At 32.5% G+C, this 19,117-nt stretch overlaps 2 protein-coding genes and 1 long non-coding RNA gene across 4 annotated transcripts; 2 read left to right on the forward strand and 1 right to left on the reverse strand.

Moving 5' to 3' along the window:
• Positions 1-3,705: 3,705 nt before the first annotated feature.
• LOC107011218 (potassium transporter 8-like) lies at positions 3,706-10,066 on the forward strand. The gene is made up of 8 exons (XM_015210630.2): positions 3,706-4,349; positions 4,436-4,919; positions 5,156-5,209; positions 7,131-7,391; positions 7,518-7,570; positions 7,830-7,953; positions 8,070-8,324; positions 8,813-10,066. The coding sequence occupies exons 1-8, from the start codon at positions 4,311-4,313 to the stop codon at positions 9,859-9,861; spliced, it is 2,319 nt and encodes a 772-aa protein (XP_015066116.1). The 5' UTR covers positions 3,706-4,310; the 3' UTR covers positions 9,862-10,066.
• Positions 10,067-11,104: 1,038 nt separating this feature from the next.
• Positions 11,105-15,159, forward strand: LOC107008757. 2 transcript variants are annotated; one of them, XM_015207908.2, is made up of 7 exons: positions 11,105-11,422; positions 11,521-11,601; positions 11,694-11,873; positions 13,211-13,381; positions 13,604-13,819; positions 13,912-14,000; positions 14,260-15,159. In XM_015207908.2, the coding sequence occupies exons 1-7, from the start codon at positions 11,338-11,340 to the stop codon at positions 14,962-14,964; spliced, it is 1,527 nt and encodes a 508-aa protein (XP_015063394.1). In that variant the 5' UTR covers positions 11,105-11,337; the 3' UTR covers positions 14,965-15,159. The 2 variants fall into 2 exon arrangements, with proteins under 2 accessions (XP_015063394.1, XP_015063395.1); XM_015207909.2 differs by having other exon boundaries at positions 11,106-11,422; positions 11,697-11,873.
• Positions 15,160-15,761: 602 nt separating this feature from the next.
• LOC114076148 lies at positions 15,762-16,810 on the reverse strand. Its single transcript, XR_003576965.1, has 2 exons — positions 16,520-16,810; positions 15,762-16,416 (listed from the first exon to the last, which is right to left on the reverse strand). It is a non-coding gene; the product is annotated as an uncharacterized LOC114076148 (long non-coding RNA).
• Positions 16,811-19,117: the final 2,307 nt, after the last annotated feature.

Below are 19,117 nucleotides of genomic sequence, written 5' to 3' on the forward strand. Positions count from 1 at the left end.
AAGGGGGTGGGTTGGGGGCTGGTAGAGTAGGTGGGTGGGGTGGAGGGATGGTAGGGGTGGATTTGGGACTGATAAATGAGTTGATTTGAAAAATATTTTTGAAAATATTTAATCCAATTAAATATGAGAAAATTGGAATTTTTTTCTTAGTATCACATACATACACTCTAATTGTTTTATTTTATTCTGACTTTACCAAAGTTTTTCCAATAATTTCGTGTTTCATGCCAATTGTGAACACCCCATTAAATTTATGAAGAGTCGCTAATAAATAATACTGTCAAATTTGATTTTTTAAAATATCTTTTTTAGGTATTTTTTTTTTTTAAAAAAAGTAAATAGTTGAATATGTATCGATATTAAAACAAGACTTTGTGCTTGTTTAATATTTCAAAAATGCTTTCGAGGAAAAAACTACTACTATTTTGAACTTTTGAAAAAACAACTCTGAATCTTTTGTTTTTGAAAAATAAATAAATTAATTTTTCAAAAATTCAGTCGAACAAACTATTACTTCCTAAATTCGCCGGCCAAAAATTTTGACTTGAATATTCAGCTTTGTTAAGAGACAAACATGACATCTTCTGGGAAGATGCTCGCAATACTAGCCAAATTTTAAATAAATAAATATAAATTAATTTATTTTAATTAATTAAATTAATTAATGAACATAAATTAGTCATTTCATTTTTCTATATCGATTAAATTGGTACTTTCAATGCTATGAAAGAAACAATATGAAAAATATTATTTTTTTTATGTTTTGATTTTGTGAAATGATAAGTATTAATCTATATTTAGTAAAAAGTAAGAACTATATATTAATAGAAATTAAGAGAATATATATAATGAGAATAAACACGTTGTCTTTTACTCGCTTTTATGTAATTAAAAAAAAATTAGTAAGTTACATGCCCTAGTTTAGTGGTTAATGCCACTAATTAAGCTAAACAAAATATGTTGAATCTGGTGATGGCCGGCCAGTGTTAGGGCAAACTTCAAGAAAGTAGAGTTACCTTAATCTTGTCGAACGCCTGTTTTCTTCCTTAAAATACTCATTAATCTTCATAAACAAATTAGTACTACTACAAGAGTTAAAAAAAGGTAAATTGTTGAAATTCTCTATATATTTATGATTTCTTATTATAGAAAAATGAACGAGTAATATAAAACGAAACGAGGATAAGTAATAGTATAACTTCTATTTTTTCATAAATTAAAAAAACAAACAAAATTGAAACAGTTAGAGTGCTAAAAATTCTTTCTTATTTTCTGCTTTTCTTTGATTTACATAATTTTGTGGAGTAAGGTGGAAACACCACTAGAACTAAAAAGAAAATCCCCACCACTTCTTCAAAAGTTAAATAAATGAAAAAGGCTGAGTACTGAAACACTAGCAAATATGCAAAGCCTCATTTTTTTTTTGTGGCCAAGAACCTATTTAATTTTGTTTCATGGAAAAAACAAATTGCTTGTCCAAATACTTAGAAGGAGAATTTCAAAGTACTAGGTCTTTGCAAAAATTGACAAATATAACTTATAAATGTAAAAAATATTTAGTTTAGTATCCAAACTTTTCAATCTTCAATTTTCAAATAAGATAGGAGTAAAAATTTGAAATTTATGAATTTTGAATTTCACACTTATTTGAATATATACGGATTTTTCATATTTAATATAGGCATAATGCATATGTTGGATTCTAAATTTGGCTTCAAATTTTAACTTTGACCTTCAATTTTCATAGTGCACAAACATACACTTTAACTATCTTACCTTTGAATAAATAAACACGCAATTTCTGAAGCCCAAGAGATCAGTGAAATGCAAACGCTCCATGTGTATTAGTGAGTCACTCAATGACTGCCGACTAATTAAATATTTTACAGGTTCATTTTAGAATTAAAATGAGATTTTGATTTGAAAATATAAAAATATATATAAAAGAAATTCATTAAAGGTAGAGTCGTCATTTTAACATTTTTTTACCATTGTGGGCCTCAAAAAATTCTTTTGATTTGCGCAAAATATGTGCACATCACGCGTTTTGCTATGTAGAACTCACGTGTTTATTTATTAAAATATTGAATAATTAAAATTTTTTTATGCACTATAAAAATTAAAGATTAAAATTAAAATTTAAAACCAAATGTAGAGTCTAATAATACATGCCTCTAATATAATAGCCGCCCCTATACTCCAAAATTATTTGATTTTTGAAAATTCTCATTTTATTTTTGTAAAGAAAGGATGATAAGCTAAAGGTGCTTTATAGGTAGGGGCCATATAGGATTACTTGATAGCCCCCTTTCTTCAATTTAGTTTATCAATTTCCTCTCTTGAAGTTTCCAATCCTAAAAGTTGTGGTCCGCAATTTACATAAGCAAACAAATTTGCCCCAATTTAATCGTCACTTCGCATTCACATATTTCAACATCCATTAAGATAAAAAACTTTGCTTTATTTGTGGTGCTCATGTCACATAAGTGTCAAAGATTATCACTCATTATATTAATCATATATTAAATGACTTGATTGAGATTTTTATATAAATTAGCTCAAGTTTATTTTATTTTATTTTCATTTAGCACATTTGGGTAATATTATTATAGACATATAAATACATGATTATCTATATATAACTTGTCCAAACGTCATAAATAACCTAAGTACTCATATAATATTCGTCGAATGAAGATATTACTTTTAACCTTCAGTTGATTTGATCGTCTCAAATCTTATCCTAACTCATATAAACAACATTGTTAATTTTATTACCAAACCCGATAAACACGTAGTAATTCAAAAAATTAGGAAGACAATTTATTAGCTCATAGAAATTAACTATAAAATTCTTACAAGTATAAATTTAAAAGAACAGATGTTTACTTCAATCATCTTTTTTAAAGAGGAGTGTCATGAATATTGAGATTCGTTTGGCATATAATATTTCAATTTTCATAAATGTCGAAATGTTAAAATATTTTGTATTTTTACATATTGATCCGACAATAACCGATCACTTCTCTTTCCACATTGTCTATTCTCTCTCTGTATAATTTTGTTTTCTATGAGTCTGATCTACTTCTATTTTTTTTTCTAATATAACAGCATATAACCACATTCTTTCTTGTAATTGTCATGTCACCGTCCGAGCCAACTCCCTGAGTTATCATGTCACAAAATATTAGAAATCACGATAAATTATGTAGCTTGAGGTGTATTTATTTCATTCGAAATAAATTTTAAATCTGAGAAAAAACGCAGCAAAATAAATTTAAAACTGTTTTTCCTCCTCCTTTCATGAGCATTTGAGAAGTATGTATAGAAAAAGATACTATTCAAAACGTCGAATGGTGTAGTAAAATGCCATAAAGACTAATAAAAGTCACTTGTAATTAAAACAATTTAGTAGAAGTTTTAAACTTTGCCATAAGTTATTTGACCAACTATAACAGCATACGAATGCTGTCATATTTAAGGCTGATAAATGAAAATTCCTTTTTTAACACTTCTCCTTTTATTTTATTAAAAATAAAATTTAACTTATACACGTAAATATTTGTAATTTGGATTATAACATAGTACATTTGAAAGAAAAAAAATTAATATTTGGTTATGGTGCAAATGAAGGTTGCTTTCGATGTCCAGTGCGATATGTCAGAATATCAGCTAATTTGGTGCCTCCTGTCAATACATTCATTCACTGACAAATACTCACTCACCCCACCTTCTTGCTCTGCACCTTACTGGTAAATTTCTTACCCTCTACCTGGCCCCCACACAAAAATATTCTACTACTCCATTAGAGAAGCTCCAGCCAAGAAACAAAAGTGGGTGTGGTAGATAACCCAAATCTCACACATTAATAAGGATTAAGGCCACCCTTCTTGTTTTGAAAGTATAATATTGGGTTCTTGTCATATAAAGTTGAGATATTTATATTTCATTATGTGGTATTAATAATGCCCTTCCTTACAGGGGATTAGTGTCACACATATGTATTTATATTTTTTGTCATCATTTATTCCATTTGTTATAAAAAGAAAAAGCAGCTACTTCCAATTTCCCACCAACTTTTTGTTCCTCGTCCCAATACTATCATCTTTGTTTTTTTCCTTGTGGTGTTTTGTGTCTGTCCCTTTGATCTTCTTTCCTGTGGGTCACTCAATTGCTCAGTCCACTCATAAAATTCTTGGATTTTGCTTCCAATATCTTCAAGTTAAGGGAACCACTACCCATTTATTGGGTCATTAATTTCTTCAAGATTATAGTATGAGCTTCTCTTCAAGTGTTTGATAACTCCAGTAATGGATATTGAAAGTTGGGGCCGTCAAAATCCCATAAAGGTCAGAACTTTGCCAATATTATGTTGCCCATGTTTGAAAAAAATTTGAGGTTTTGAGTCATTTTTGATAATCCAATTTTGTTGCAGAAAGAATCATGGAGGACTGTTATAGCTTTAGCTTATCAGAGTTTAGGTGTGGTTTATGGAGATTTGAGTACTTCACCTCTATATGTATACAAGAGCACTTTTGCAGAGGACATTCAACATTCTGAATCTAATGATGAGATATTTGGAGTTTTATCATTTGTGTTTTGGACATTAACCCTTATTCCATTGTTAAAATATGTGTTCATTGTGTTGAGAGCTGATGACAATGGTGAAGGTGGGACTTTTGCCTTGTATTCCCTGTTGTGTCGATATACCCGGGTTAGCACTTTGCCTAATGGCCAATTGGCTGATGAGGATCTGTATGAGTACAAGAATGATAGAAATTTATCAGCTGATAGGATTGGGATGAGCTTGAAATCAACTCTGGAGAAACACAGATTTTTGAAGAAAATTTTGCTCATTTTAGCATTGATTGGTACTTGTATGGTTATCGGTGATGGAGTCCTTACGCCTGCAATCTCAGGTATATATGATCAGAGATTTCAAGAAAAATCATTAAATTTTTACAATTATTATGCTGTGAACCTGTAATCGTAAAAGTGCAATGAGTTCAGGGTTAGGTTGAACGATCAAATTTAAGTTCTGGATCTGCCTCGTGTATAATGCTTGTTTGACTTAGTTTATTGCCAGATTGGAGATGTGATCTTGCTGATAATTAACCCTTTTTTTAATCTTATTTATTGTGCATTGAATCTGCAGTTTTCTCTGCTGTCTCTGGACTAGAACTTTCAATGGCAAAGCATCATCACCAATGTGAGTCCATATCTTTTGGCAGATCTGTTGTTCCCTAATGGCCCCCTTGCCCATATCCCTTTGTGAAGAAAATGAAGAATCATAAGTCATATCTATTTTATTTTACAGCTTTCTTCCATATTATTAAAAGATGCTCATTCTTGTTATGTTAAAACAGTACTTATTAGATGATATTCTGATGCTCTAGCTAACTGATTAACTGAAAAGACCTAGGAGTGTTTATGACAAAGTGTAGAATATAATAATTGAAAATAGTTTCTGGTCTAGTGTATGTCTGGTTTAAAGTAGTCATAATGAACTACTTTCATTGTTAAAATTTGTGTGTTTGGTTTTGACTTGACACGAAGTTTAAAAAAGTGAAGTGTTCTTAAACTAAAGATCGGTAAACTATACCAAAATGTTTTTTAATTTTGTGATCTTAAAGCATGTCATATGAATAATTGAAATTGAGAGACATTCTTTTTTTAAACGGACTAAAAAGGAAAGTAGGACAAACATATTGTAACGAGGGAATATTAAGATATAGATCAATTCCTTCTGGCTGATCTCATCTGATTATCTTTAGCTTTTCCTGATGCCACTATCTTATTATAATTTGGTTTGTGCATAGTTTAATCAGATATATCTGGGTTACATGTAACGAGACTCGGGGATTTAAAGTTGGTTTTCTTTATCTGGAAACTTTTTCTAATGGACGTGCAATTTGTGATATGGAGAGGTTGCCAATATCTGATGAAGATGCATTATTGTGGGTCCCTTGATACTAAATTAAAGACAAAAATGTATATGGTAATCAAAGTCAGATCAACATCAATAAATAAATAAAGTTAGGTTCTTTCCCCACTGTGGTAGACCATATTGATGTTATCCTTATTTTTAAAGTGAGGATTCAACTTGAGACTAACAGTATTTATTTCATAAAGCAAGAGGCTGCGGGATTATGTTTGGTTATATCCGAAATTGAATAGAATTAGTGGAAAAAGATTACGTTAGTTTGGTACAACCACTATTATAGGTATAAAGTATGTTAGTCTGATTAAAATGTGTATTCCACTGAATTGGAAGGAAAGAAAATATACTATTGGTATGATGTCTCTTGAAGCTCCTTAAAGACAATTGCCCTCTCTGTTGTGCCTGTGTCAAGATTTGCATATCTGGTATTTAGAATGTGAGAAATGAGCAGATAGAATGGGGAATGAATTGGACAAGTACACCTATGAGCTTTTATACATAGTACTTCCAGTCCTGAAAATATATCTAATCTAACATTGGAACATAGTAATACAGCAAAAGATTTACTGATATGTCATAAAATTGTAGATAGTGATTATGACAAGGAACTGTAGAAACTAATTACCTAAATAGTTGGGTGTATCTGTTTGACAACAAAATGATAACTGAGAGTTTTGTTGCAATTGTTTGGAGAATAAGCTAAGAAATCTTATATTATTCATATAAATATTGCTTGTGGCCCATAATATGAATATTCGTTCTCTAAAATGGACTCCTACTAGCAACTTTATGGATTTCTGTATCAAGAAAAAATCTGAAAATGTGGTTCAAACCAATCATATAATTACACAGATACAGGACAGTTATTTGATGATGCTTGCTTAACTAGTATGGAGTTTCGATAATTTCTCGAGTTAAATTTTGAAATTATGGGAGTCAGAAGCAAACTTATTTTGTTTCTATGGATGATGAAGATGTCACTGATTATTGTTATCCTCTAAGATTATACTGAAAATCTAAATTTTGAAATTATGGGAGTCAGAAGCAAACTTATTTTGTTTCTATGGATGATGAAGATGTCACTGATTATTGTTATCCTCTAAGATTATACAGAAAATCTTTTTGTTGAAACAAGAAGCAATAACTGTGGAACTAATGAATATTATGCTGAAATGATTTTTATCTGCAGATGTAGAAGTTCCAGTTGCTTGTGTCATACTTGTGTTCTTATTTTTTCTCCAACATTATGGGACACATCGACTAGGATTTCTATTTGCACCGATTGTGATTACGTGGCTTTTGTGCATTAGTGCAATCGGGGTGTACAACATCATCCACTGGAATCCCCATGTTTACCAAGCATTATCTCCATACTACATGTACAAATTCTTGAAGAAGACCCAAAGAGGAGGATGGATGTCACTGGGTGGGATTTTATTATGTATAACAGGTAGCCCGTTCATTGATGTGAAATTGTTGTCTTGATGTTTATGGTGGGATTTGTCATTTCTTTGCTTGTCAAATTCCTCAAGTTATTTGAGTTAATTTGTATTCTCTGTGCTTGTCCATCATTCAGGTTCAGAGGCTATGTTTGCTGATCTTGGACACTTCTCGCAGCTGTCTATTAAGGTAATTAACTCGAGTCTTGACACAGGACGGTTTTGCATCAGTTTCCTGAACTTTGCTTCAAAAGAGTGCCATCAAATATGTATCCCACATTTTGGAGGATACTGAGCTGATGTGTGTTAAATTTTTTATCGTCAAAATGAGATTTTCTGCTGTTTTGTTCAATATGAATAAAGGTCCTTCTAGATGTACCAAGTTAAAGTGCTTTATATTGGCAACTGCAAATGCAACCAAAATCCTAACAAGAGCTGCTTCTCTGCAGATAGCTTTTACCTTTGTTGTTTACCCATCATTAATTCTTGCTTATATGGGACAAGCTGCGTATCTTTCCAAGCATCACGTTATCGCAAGTGATTACCACATTGGGTTCTATGTATCAGTACCAGGTAAGTACTTTGCTCCTCTTTTCTCTACATTCTCATTTTTCTTAATGCATTTGAAGTTGCAGCATTGTTATCTCTTTTAACATCTCAGCATATTCATATGTTCATCACTGTCTCAGAAAAACTACGCTATCCTGTTCTGGCTATTGCAATACTTGCTGCAGTGGTTGGAAGCCAGGCCATCATCACTGGGACATTTTCCATAATCAAGCAATGTTCTGCTTTGGGTTGCTTCCCAAGGGTCAAGATAGTACATACATCATCCAAAATCCATGGCCAGATTTACATTCCAGAGGTAAACTGGACGCTGATGGTGCTGTGCTTGGCAGTTACTATTGGCTTCCGTGACACAAAACACATTAGCAATGCATCAGGTATCATCAACAGCTAAATAATATGCTTTATTATATAAATGCCTGATTAAGTTTCATGTTTTCATAGCGTATTCCTCCTTTTCTTCCTGACCGGAACAGAACTCTCTTTTAATACATCTGTGGACAGAACAGAAAATTCACTTCCCTGTTATTTTCTGATTTTAAATTGGTCCTGTTGGTTCGTTATAACATTAGAATCACTTGGTTAGTTACACGTTAGTACGGAAACTGCAGGGATAAGTTGCAAGTTACAAAATTTAAGAAGACAGCCTTCTAAAAATATACTATTGAGGAATTTAATCAAGTCTCAATCTCATAGAATGTGATAGATAGACAATGACAATGTTGGTTTAGTGTCTGCAATGCTTACATGTAATTAGATTTGCAGATTTACCGGTTCTTGAATGCTTGTGTTTTGCTGAGGTTTGAAGAATGCTTGGTAGGACTAAATTTTGTTGGAAATTACAGTGCAACCTTTCCTCTTTCAGGTCTGGCAGTTATAACTGTTATGCTGGTCACTACCTGCTTCATGTCTCTAGTCATTGTCCTCTGCTGGCACAAAAACGTGTTGTTCGCCATTTGCTTTATATTCTTCTTTGGTTCCATTGAAGCCCTCTACTTTTCAGCATCCCTAATCAAGTTCCTCGAAGGGGCCTGGGTACCGATTGTTCTGTCTTTTATATTTCTAGCTGTCATGTATAGTTGGCATTACGGAACCCTGAAGAAGTACGAGTTTGATGTTGAAAACAAAATTCCCATCAACTGGCTGCTCACTTTGAGTCCCAACCTGGGTATTACACGGGTCCGTGGCATTGGCCTCATTCACACCGAGCTTGTTACAGGAATTCCAGCTATTTTCTCCCATTTCGTCACCAACCTCCCTGCTTTCCACCAGGTTCTTGTATTCCTTTGCATCAAGTCCGTCCCAGTACCTCACGTGAGACCTGAAGAAAGGTTCCTTGTTGGAAGAATTGGACCGAAAGAGTACCGTGTCTACAGATGCATAGCACGATATGGTTATCGAGACATTCACATGGATGACGTAGAGTTTGAAAAGGACTTAGTTTGTAGCATAGCTGAATTCATCCGCTCAGAGGGACGAGGACATAGTTTTGAAGCTGTAGAAGATATAGACGCAACTGAAAGGCTGACGGTTATTGGGACAACTTCAACACACATTGATGGGATAAGAATATGCGAGGACAATGGAGAGTTGACTCATGTAGATACAGAAATGATAGAGATCAGCTCGCCAGAAGTACCACGAAAAAGAGTAAGATTTCTGGTGCCTGAGAGCCCACAAATGGATGCAAGTGTTCGCGAAGAGTTGCAAGAACTTATGGAAGCTAGGGAAGCAGGGATGGCATTTATACTTGGTCATTGTTATGTTAGAGCTAAAAGGGGTTCAAGTTTGATAAAAAAGCTGGTGATTAACATAGGATATGACTTTTTAAGAAGAAATTGTCGTGGACCAACATATGCATTGAGCTTCCCTCAAGCTTCAACTTTGGAGGTTGGAATGATATACCATGTATAATCTATGCTTTACAATTTTCTAATTAAAGGATAGAATTGTAGCATATGTTTTTTTTTTGTTTCAAATTCGAAAAGCTTTGTAAATGTTGTAATGGTACATGAGTTTTTGCTTTATACAAGGCAATAAATTAAAAGGAAATACTGAACTTTAGAGGCATGTACGTTTGAATAAAGAGATGAAAATATGAGTTGAACAAGTTGTTTAATATTATCTTGTGATGTATTACGTGGCCTATGTCTCTTGTTATGTATAACTACTTTATTACGTGGCGTATGTCTAACAGGGCTAGGGTTAAAGATTTGACGTTCTAAATTTTTTCTTTTAAAATGAAAAGGAGTTACTTTTAAGAGTTTGGTAAATTTTATTTTATTTTTTAAATAAAAGAGAGGGTTTTTAAGTTTTAATTTATAATTCTAGTGAAAAATATTTTTATGGTCTACTATTTATCGCTGAATAATAACTGTCAATCAATTTTATTATAAATTTACAAGTTAATATACATATAAGATTTATGATAAAATTATTAATTCGTCTAAATTTATGAGCTCTTATCCACCATACACGCTAGATAATTTTTTTGTTGCAAAGAACGATGGAAATTAAATAATGGAATTTTGGGATGAATATGAATCTTTTACTTGAGTACATGAGACGCAATGAATCTTTTACTCATTCTTTCTTGACAAAACGTGATGATGAGGGAAAAGAGCAAATGAATCATTTTTGTTTTTGTAAGTCTCGAATTAAACAAAAGGAATGAATAATTTTCTTTTTAGATCTCGAATTAAAAAAAAAAGAACTCAGGCAAGTTCCTCAAGGTTCGAACCCCATACCCACCAGATTTCAAATAACAAATTATTAGTTATATTTATTATAAATGATAAAAAACTTAAGAAACAATGATAAAATAAGATATTTATTTAGTTTAATTTTTTTTTATATATTACTTTAGTTAAATATAAAAGTAATATGTGAAAAAAAAAGTACAAATAATTAGATTTACCGGCATAGCAGACGCACGCATGAGCTCTGATATTCTGCACCTGTCTTTGTTGTTGTTTTTATTTGTCTTGGGAACATCACTTTCTACTCTATAAAGGTCACGTTTAACCTTATCATTCTCGATTACAGTACCTCAACACCCAAGGCTATTTCCGTCAATTCACACATGCGCTGCAAATCCACTCTTTATTTACTGACCAAACTCTTTATTAAACAAAAATTAACAACAAAAAGTAAAGAAGCATCTGATTCCTCTCTTACTTTATATTTTAACCAATTTTTGTATAGAGTTAACTTCAAGTTTTTAGTATCCTTAATATACTACTACTTCTACTACTAGCTTTTTTGCTCTGTTTCTCTGTATATTTGTCTGCTCTGTTTCTTTTACTTAAATTAACAACAATGTGAGCTTTTTGTCTTACCTTGTATTAAATTGTTCAAAGTTGTAATCTTGGATACTAACTTGCAAGAATCATGAAAAGGAATTGGGTTGTCTTATTTCTTGTTATCTTTCTTTTATTGATTGAATTTTCATCAGCCTCAGCAACCCCTGCTGCAAGTTAGTACATTTCTTAACTAAATCCTCTGTTTTCTTCATTCAAATCTTTGTTTATATTTTTTTTTATGAAGTTTCAATCTTTTTTGTTTTTTCTGAAGAGATTGTTGGTGGGGTTGTAGCTAATGTTGCGTCTGTGATGTTTAAGTGGGCGTGGTCACTAAAATCGACGACAAAAACAGGTATATTTGGTGTATATCCCCTGTTTTTGTTTTTTCAATTGTGCCTTACCAGTGTTTGTTGAAATGACGGGGTTGGTTTGTGTTGATTAAAGCAGCTGTTTCTAGCCGTTCAATGATAAAGTTTGAGAGTGGATACGTTGTTGAAACTGTGTTTGATGGAAGCAAGATGGGAATTGAACCTTATTCAGTGGAGGTTTCTTCAACTGGAGAAGTTCTCATTTTGGATTCTGAGAATAGTAATGTTTACAGAGTGTCAACACCATTTTCTCGATGTAAGTTTTTAATTATTGTCTTACAGCATTTCGTTTCGTTTAGTGTTGTGTAATTCAAACTACAAAATCAGTATCGTTTTATGTTCATTATGGCTGTGATTAACACATTCTAGGACTTAATCCTGGGAGCTAATGTTCCTCTCTCTCTTTGTCAGTTTTCATAATATTCTTATTCTAATTGTTTTTGTTGCGTGTGCGAACAAAGTCTCCACATTTATAGCTGAAAAGATTGGAAAGCTACATATAATATGTGCGATCTCTTAACAGTGGGAGCCCTTTAGAAGAAAACCGGTTTGACCCAAAACGGACAATATCACACCATGTTAAGAGTATCTTTGAGCTGATTTAGCCGAACAACTTCATTTACTAGCTTTATGCGAATCTGAGTTTTATTACAATAGACTTCTATGTTTGGGGTTCATATTTGCTTTTGTGAAGATGGAACATCTTTCTCTTTTTTTTTCCCTCTTTGTTTTAGTTAAGTTAAATGTAGAAGCATTCCATCTTTTTCTAAATTTGTTAATTTATGCTTTTTGTATTGGGACCAAGTTCCTTGAGTCTTGAGCGCTAGGCTAAACTTCTCTGCTTTATTCTTTACTGAAGAGGGAGGCAATCATTTCTATGGGGTCCTCTATGTTTTTCTAATCCAATCCAAAATAAAAGGTTGTGTCTCTTGTGGGTAAAGTATGAACTCAAGCTTCTGCACTGTTCATTATTCCCTTGAATGTTATTACTACAAAGCTTTGAATCATGCTAGCTGGTCCTACTGTGGGAGTTACAATTGTTATTCAAATACGTTTCGCTCAAAAGTTTTATTAGTAGTATAAAAGAAAGAAATAATACAGTCTAGATGCTTGAATAGCTTTACAATACTCACTCTAAAATCTCGAATACTTGTTCAGTTTTTTCATGCTCTAAATTACTTTGAGATATTCCTTTCTTTTCCTTTTGTTCCGAGGTTCACTTTCATTTCCTTACCATGGGGCCACTTCTTGAAGCAGATAGAGCTTTGGTGGTTCTTTCTATTTAAACTCTTTAGTTCCCCCCATCTTATTTTGTGACCAACGTCTTTCACTTTACTGTTTAATTGCTTATGATCCCTTTTCTAAAGTAAAATGAGCTCATTCTTAATTTTCCGAGCAAAAGTAGATGTGTGTTTTCACTCTCAATTAATCAAATGCCTTAACTAGTTGTGTAGGATGTATGTCTTCATTCTCACTTCTTTTCTTGGTTTGGAGGAATGCATGTGTTTTAGATGTTGATAAGCACTTCTATATGATCTTGTTTTTCTTCTATCAAATTTTGACATTGTGATTACGCGGATGATTGAACTGTAGATAGCCGTCCAAAACTGGTTGCTGGATCTCCTGAAGGGTACTCAGGGCATGTGGATGGGAGGCTACGAGAAGCAAGGATGGACCATCCTAAAGGAATTGCAATGGATGATCAAGGAAATATATATGTTGCGGATACCATGAATATGGCAGTCAGAAAAATCAGCGATGCTGGTAAACTTTTGAATGTCTGCCTAACATTTGTCCTGATTTATGCATAAACTCTTTATGCTATGAAATCTAACCCATACCAGCATTTGGCTGGCACATCTAATTTAACATGCACATGATCATGGTAATATCATACGGTACTACTAGTTCGATAAGAAAATTAATGTTACTAGAAATTCAATCAAGTATCGTTCATGACTCCATCATGATTTATATAATCTGCAGGAGTTGTAACTATTGCTGGAGGAAAGTCAGCCCGAGGTGGAGGTCATCTTGATGGGCCAAGTGAAGATGCACAATTTTCCAATGACTTTGATGTGGTTTTCGTTGGTAGCAGCTGCTCGCTATTAGTTATAGACAGAGGAAACCAAGCAATTAGAGAGATACAGCTCAATGATGATGACTGTTCACACCAGTATGACGATAACAATCTACAACTTGGTATACCCAACTCTTCTGCTTCTTGGTGTTACCAATTAATTCACCACTGATTATGAAAGAAGTTCAGAAGAAAATATATATTGTCCCTGCAGGTGTTGCACTGCTTTGTGCGGCTGTATTTTTCGGTTACATGCTGGCCTTGTTACAACGTAGAATTGGAGCCCTTTTTTCATCTAACAGTGTAAGCAACTATGACCTTGAGAATCCGTTTCTTTGTTCTTTCCCTAATCATAGAATTTATCAAGTATTATCATTCCCTAGGAGTATGTACGAAAAGGAGATAGAACAAAGATGAAAGATGGATGCAATGAGCATAAAATTTACCAGGAATCAAAAAATAGTTCCTTATTTATGTCAACACCAAGCTCCCTACAAATGTGGATTAATAGAAAGGAGCAATTAGTGCGGAACATCATGAACATTTCCTTCTTGATTGGCAGGACGATCAGCGGGCTCCTGTCAGAGGCATGCAACATGCACCATATCAGAGAAATATGAAGTCAGTGAGGCCTCCCATGATTCCGCCAGAAGATGAATACGACAAACAGGATGAAAACCTGTTTCTATCACTAGGAAGGCTTGTTATGAACACTGGGTCGACTGTGGTTGAAATATTTGGAGGAATGTTCTCAGGTTTCAGAAAGAACAGTTACCCCCATCATGTACAGCAGCACTACCATTACAATCACAAACAATCGAGTACATGGCCAATGCAGGAAAGCTATGTAATTCGAGATGAAGATGAGGCCCCACCCCTTGATACCAGAGACCCTACACCCCGAAAAACCTATCCAATCATGAACAAAGACCCGGAGAAACCACGACATATCAGACAAAGTCAATCACATTATGTAGGATGGAATGGCAATGCACATGGGCATGGCAATTTTCAGCAACAACAACATCAACATCAACAACAGTTTCTTCCACAAGTGTATCAGCATCACGACAAGCACCAGTCATCAAGTCCTCAAACATACTACGAGGAAAGCTGTGAAACGAAAGAGATTGTATTTGGAGCAGTTCAAGAACAGGATGGACGACGTGAAACAATGGTGATAAAAGCAGTTGATTATGGGGATCCTGCTTATAATAATCACAACGTTCGATCCAGGTATAACTACAGCACGCGTTACTCATTCTGATGGTAATAGCTAGACCACCATTGCGAAAAACATCAACTTGTACTCTGTCTGGATTTCACTTGTTGTATCTTTCATAGGGCAATGGATATGATCATAGAAAACAGCACCAACAAAGTATATGAATTCTGAATTTCTTTTGTAATCCATAACTTATAGTGAATCTTTTTGAGAATTAAGTATATTTGTTTTTTCACATTTAGAAGCCTGATTGAAATTTATACAGTTAAATTTATACTTGTGGTTTAAAGAGGCAGGACAAGTAAATTGAATCTATCGAGATAACGAAATGTATAAGCAATAAAAGTTGAATGAAATTAAAAGATTAAGCAATTGTGGCCTATTTCAGCCTGATTTGATGTTGTTTATAGAGAAATTCAAATATAGAATTAATAATAATAATAAATTATTAGATGATCTACGACATGAAGAAAATGCTTTTGATAAGACGTTGAGTAGTGTGGAGATCAATTTTCTTTTAAAACAATCAATAATGACCTAAATATAAAGTAAACTTAAAGAAATCTCTCATGCATACTAGTCCAAAAACAGGTCTAACTTGAGTTTTCAAAGGAACTTTAATTTGTCCCCAAGCAAACACATGAAAATAACTTCACTATACCTTCTTACTTGGGTATTACTGAAATGACTTATGGAATGTGTGACGCAAGAGGATCAATCTCACCCTCAACGTTTTGTTCATATCTCGATTATTTCATCTAGTACCTGTTATTTTTTTCATTAATATGTATTTCGCTATTTGTAAGAACTTAGACACCTCAATAGTAAGTATATACAAATTGAAGCAAATGGCCTTATTTAATAAGTACTACTACAAGTTACAAAAATGACTTTTTAATCACTCAAAGCTTTTAAGAGAAGAGTCATCAACTTGACCAGTAGTAATGCTTTTTTCTCAAGTAACATCACTGTGAATAACTAACTGAAATAGGACACATGCATCGTGGTCAATGACTAGTATATCATGGCACGCAAAATTTTGTGTGACGCAATAATTTAGCACCCAAAATTTTATATTTGGAAAAATACAAAATTTACAATAGTTACGGAAACAAGCTTTTGCAGAAATGCTGAATAAAATTAAGTACAAATCACAATAGATCCTTGTGATGCGGCCCTTCTCTATTTCTATTTCTTGCAAGCATAATCCACAGCCCGTCAAGCAAATGCCAATACGATGGAAAGTTGAAACAACAGTAATTTTGTAAACATAACATAGAAATAAATTCATATAGATGATAAAGACAAATCAAATTAACATTATTGATGTTTACGAAAAAAAATAGAAATCAAAGTAGAATATATAGTTAGCTGCCGGTTATATTAGAGTACTCGTCAATAAAATTTTGAAAAATTAAATAAAAGATTTAAAGAAAATGCGCAGTGATGAATAATTACGAACTGTGTATGTACTATTGCAACTTCGGACATAAACTGCATTCAAAAAAGATAAATTATATATTAGGGTCAAAATTGTTCTAAGATAATATAAAAAGAAACATAATTCTCTCTACCAAACGAATGTGAAGCACTTAACAATCAGAATAATATCAATTGTGTTCATTGTGTACCACATTATGGCCTTCCCCAGGACTCGGACCCGAGTTCTTGGCTTCAGTTAGAGAAACTGATGAGCCACCAAGTTGATGAACTTTCATGCGTTGGCTATGAGAATTTGAATGGTTGATTGATTCATTAGAATGATTTGTGATTGGACGGCATTGGATGCAAGTGACTAAGAAAAAGAAGGTTAAGAAAATAGCTAAAGATTTTGTTGTGCCCATTTTCATATTTGATTTGATAGATAATTGTGAGAAAAAGTTGAAAGAAAAAATAATTGTGAAGAATGAGTAGTAGTATTTATAAATTTGATGGTCGAAAATGATGGCGTAAACTTGACTCATTACCATACAAATTGCATTTTTAACGTTAACTTACTACTAAATTCTAATCAACAACTACCGCGAACAACAGGGGAATTCACCTCAAAATATTTCTCTCCTTTTTCAACTTTGAATTTGGTCAAAACAATTCGAGTTCAAGTCTCCTACTAAATCATATTTCTCATGAATTTTTTTTTTGAAATATTAAATATATGAGACTACAAAATTGTACCTTAAATAAATGCCCACCACTTTGTCAAATGCAAATAAGGTAATATAAATCACACAAACTCTCAATATTTGTTTATTAAAATGTTTGATAAAGTTCTGAAATTTTAGTCCATCACTTGACTGATAGTATGAACATATGCTTCACTATTGCCTTTGAACTTCACTACTTTGTTTATTTCATCTATGAACATTGCTTGGTTCATAAATACGTAGATAATTGACATATATAACAAATTTTCCCTTCAAACAACTTACTCTTTACACTAATTTTGGTGATATATATATATATATATATAACCATTATAAGGCCTTGACACCTTACCCTTGTTACTTATGATCGTCATCTCATCACGAGAATAGATCAAAAAATGATTTAATTTGATAATATTAAATTGTCATCAATCACTTTGTTTTATCTTTTTGAACCTAGCTAGATCTTAGGATCTTCAATCTTATATATAGGTAAAGTTATCATCATGATAATTTGTCCTCAGCCATAATCTCAGTTTCTTCGATGATCGTTCAACCATTTCTGTAATAAAATTTTATGTAAGTGAATTTGACACGTTATTATTTTGATGAATTAAAATAAGGGCAACTTTCACATATAGCAAACAAAAAATTCATGTTTGTATGCTATAGCAAACTTTGCATAATTGCGCTCCATAGCAAACATAAAACTGTATAATTTGCTATACATATACAATTGTATAATTCGCTGGCCTAAATTGTATAATTCTCTGGCCTAAATTGTATAATTCGCTGGCCTATTTCGCTGCAATTGTATAATTTGTTTTGCATACAGTTGAATCGAATTAAAATGTATGTATATTGCATAATTATAAGTGTATAGCAAGAAGATATATGTTTTTCTCGCTTTTTTATACAAAAACAGAAACACAATATATACACTTCTGTTGTATAAAGCTAGAGAAAATTGTATTTCACTGCAATTGTATAATTGTATAATTCGTTGGCCTTTTTGTCTGCAATATTTGAAGTAAAATGTTTGTAAATTGTATAATTAAGTGTATAACACGAAGATATACATTTTTGCATGTGTATATACAATTTTCTCTCGCTTTATACAAAACAAAAACAGAATTATACACTTCTGTGTATAAAGCGAGAGAGGCGAGCGAGAATGGAGAGTGGCGAGCGAGATTTTTTGGAGAGAGACGCTGGCAAATTTTAGCTAATGTTTGCTATGGAGCACAATTAAATCAAACCCTAGCTATTCCATTTAATTTAGGTTATTAATTTGCTATTATATACAATTTTCCCTTAAAATAATCAATTATGATAATTGTACTATAAAATATAGTTTACTAACGATATTATACGTTTATCGTATATGATAAGATTTTTTAAAGATTTTTTGTTTGCCTTTTTAATTATCGTCTGACCATCACTATATCTAAGGTTATGAATTCAACCTTCATTAATGTAGAACATGCAATGGACATTTGTTTTCATAATTTCCAAGACACCACTCCTCCATAATTATGATTATATATCTATTATCTACTTGTGAATTATGAATTAATCAGTCGATTTTCTTTATACAGCACACAATAGCATATAACACACAATTTTCTCAAATCTTTCTTTAACACATTTTTATGAGATATTTCAAATATACCCTCTGGTAATTAATCAAATCATGAATGTTCTCAAGTAAAATAAAGAACATAAAAGATTGATTATAAATTTGAAGGTGTGAGTTGATACAATTATTTTGGAGAGAGAGAGAGATAAGAATATAACATCCACCAGGCACCAAGCACTCTGATACATTGTTTGGTTTAGTGTATTTAAAATAATATGCATTGTATAAAATATTTAATTACAAAAGTCTTTTCATAATTGTGGTGGAAAAAATGTAAAAGTATTTTTGAAGGGTAAGTGGGTCTTTAACCATATTAATGCATGTATTAAATCTTTTGTATTTCTAATAAGTAGAAATCCGTAATACACTCCTCAATAGACAATAGACTGTATTACTAATACAAACATTAGAA

This window comes from Solanum pennellii, chromosome 2, assembly GCF_001406875.1.
Source record: "Solanum pennellii chromosome 2, SPENNV200".
NCBI classification, from domain to species: Eukaryota; Viridiplantae; Streptophyta; class Magnoliopsida; order Solanales; family Solanaceae; genus Solanum; species Solanum pennellii.

Coding starts and splice junctions, on each gene's coding strand:
- LOC107011218 (XM_015210630.2), top strand. CDS start 4,311: ATGGATATTGAAAGTTGGGGCCGTCAAAATCCCATAAAG. Junction 5,210..7,130: donor GGCAAAGCATCATCACCAAT/GTGAGTCCATAT, acceptor TTTTATCTGCAG/ATGTAGAAGTTCCAGTTGCT. Junction 7,954..8,069: donor GTTCTATGTATCAGTACCAG/GTAAGTACTTTG, acceptor TCACTGTCTCAG/AAAAACTACGCTATCCTGTT.
- LOC107008757 (XM_015207908.2), top strand. CDS start 11,338: ATGAAAAGGAATTGGGTTGTCTTATTTCTTGTTATCTTTCTTTTATTG. Junction 11,423..11,520: donor CTCAGCAACCCCTGCTGCAA/GTTAGTACATTT, acceptor TTTTTTCTGAAG/AGATTGTTGGTGGGGTTGTA. Junction 14,001..14,259: donor CCCTTTTTTCATCTAACAGT/GTAAGCAACTAT, acceptor CTTGATTGGCAG/GACGATCAGCGGGCTCCTGT.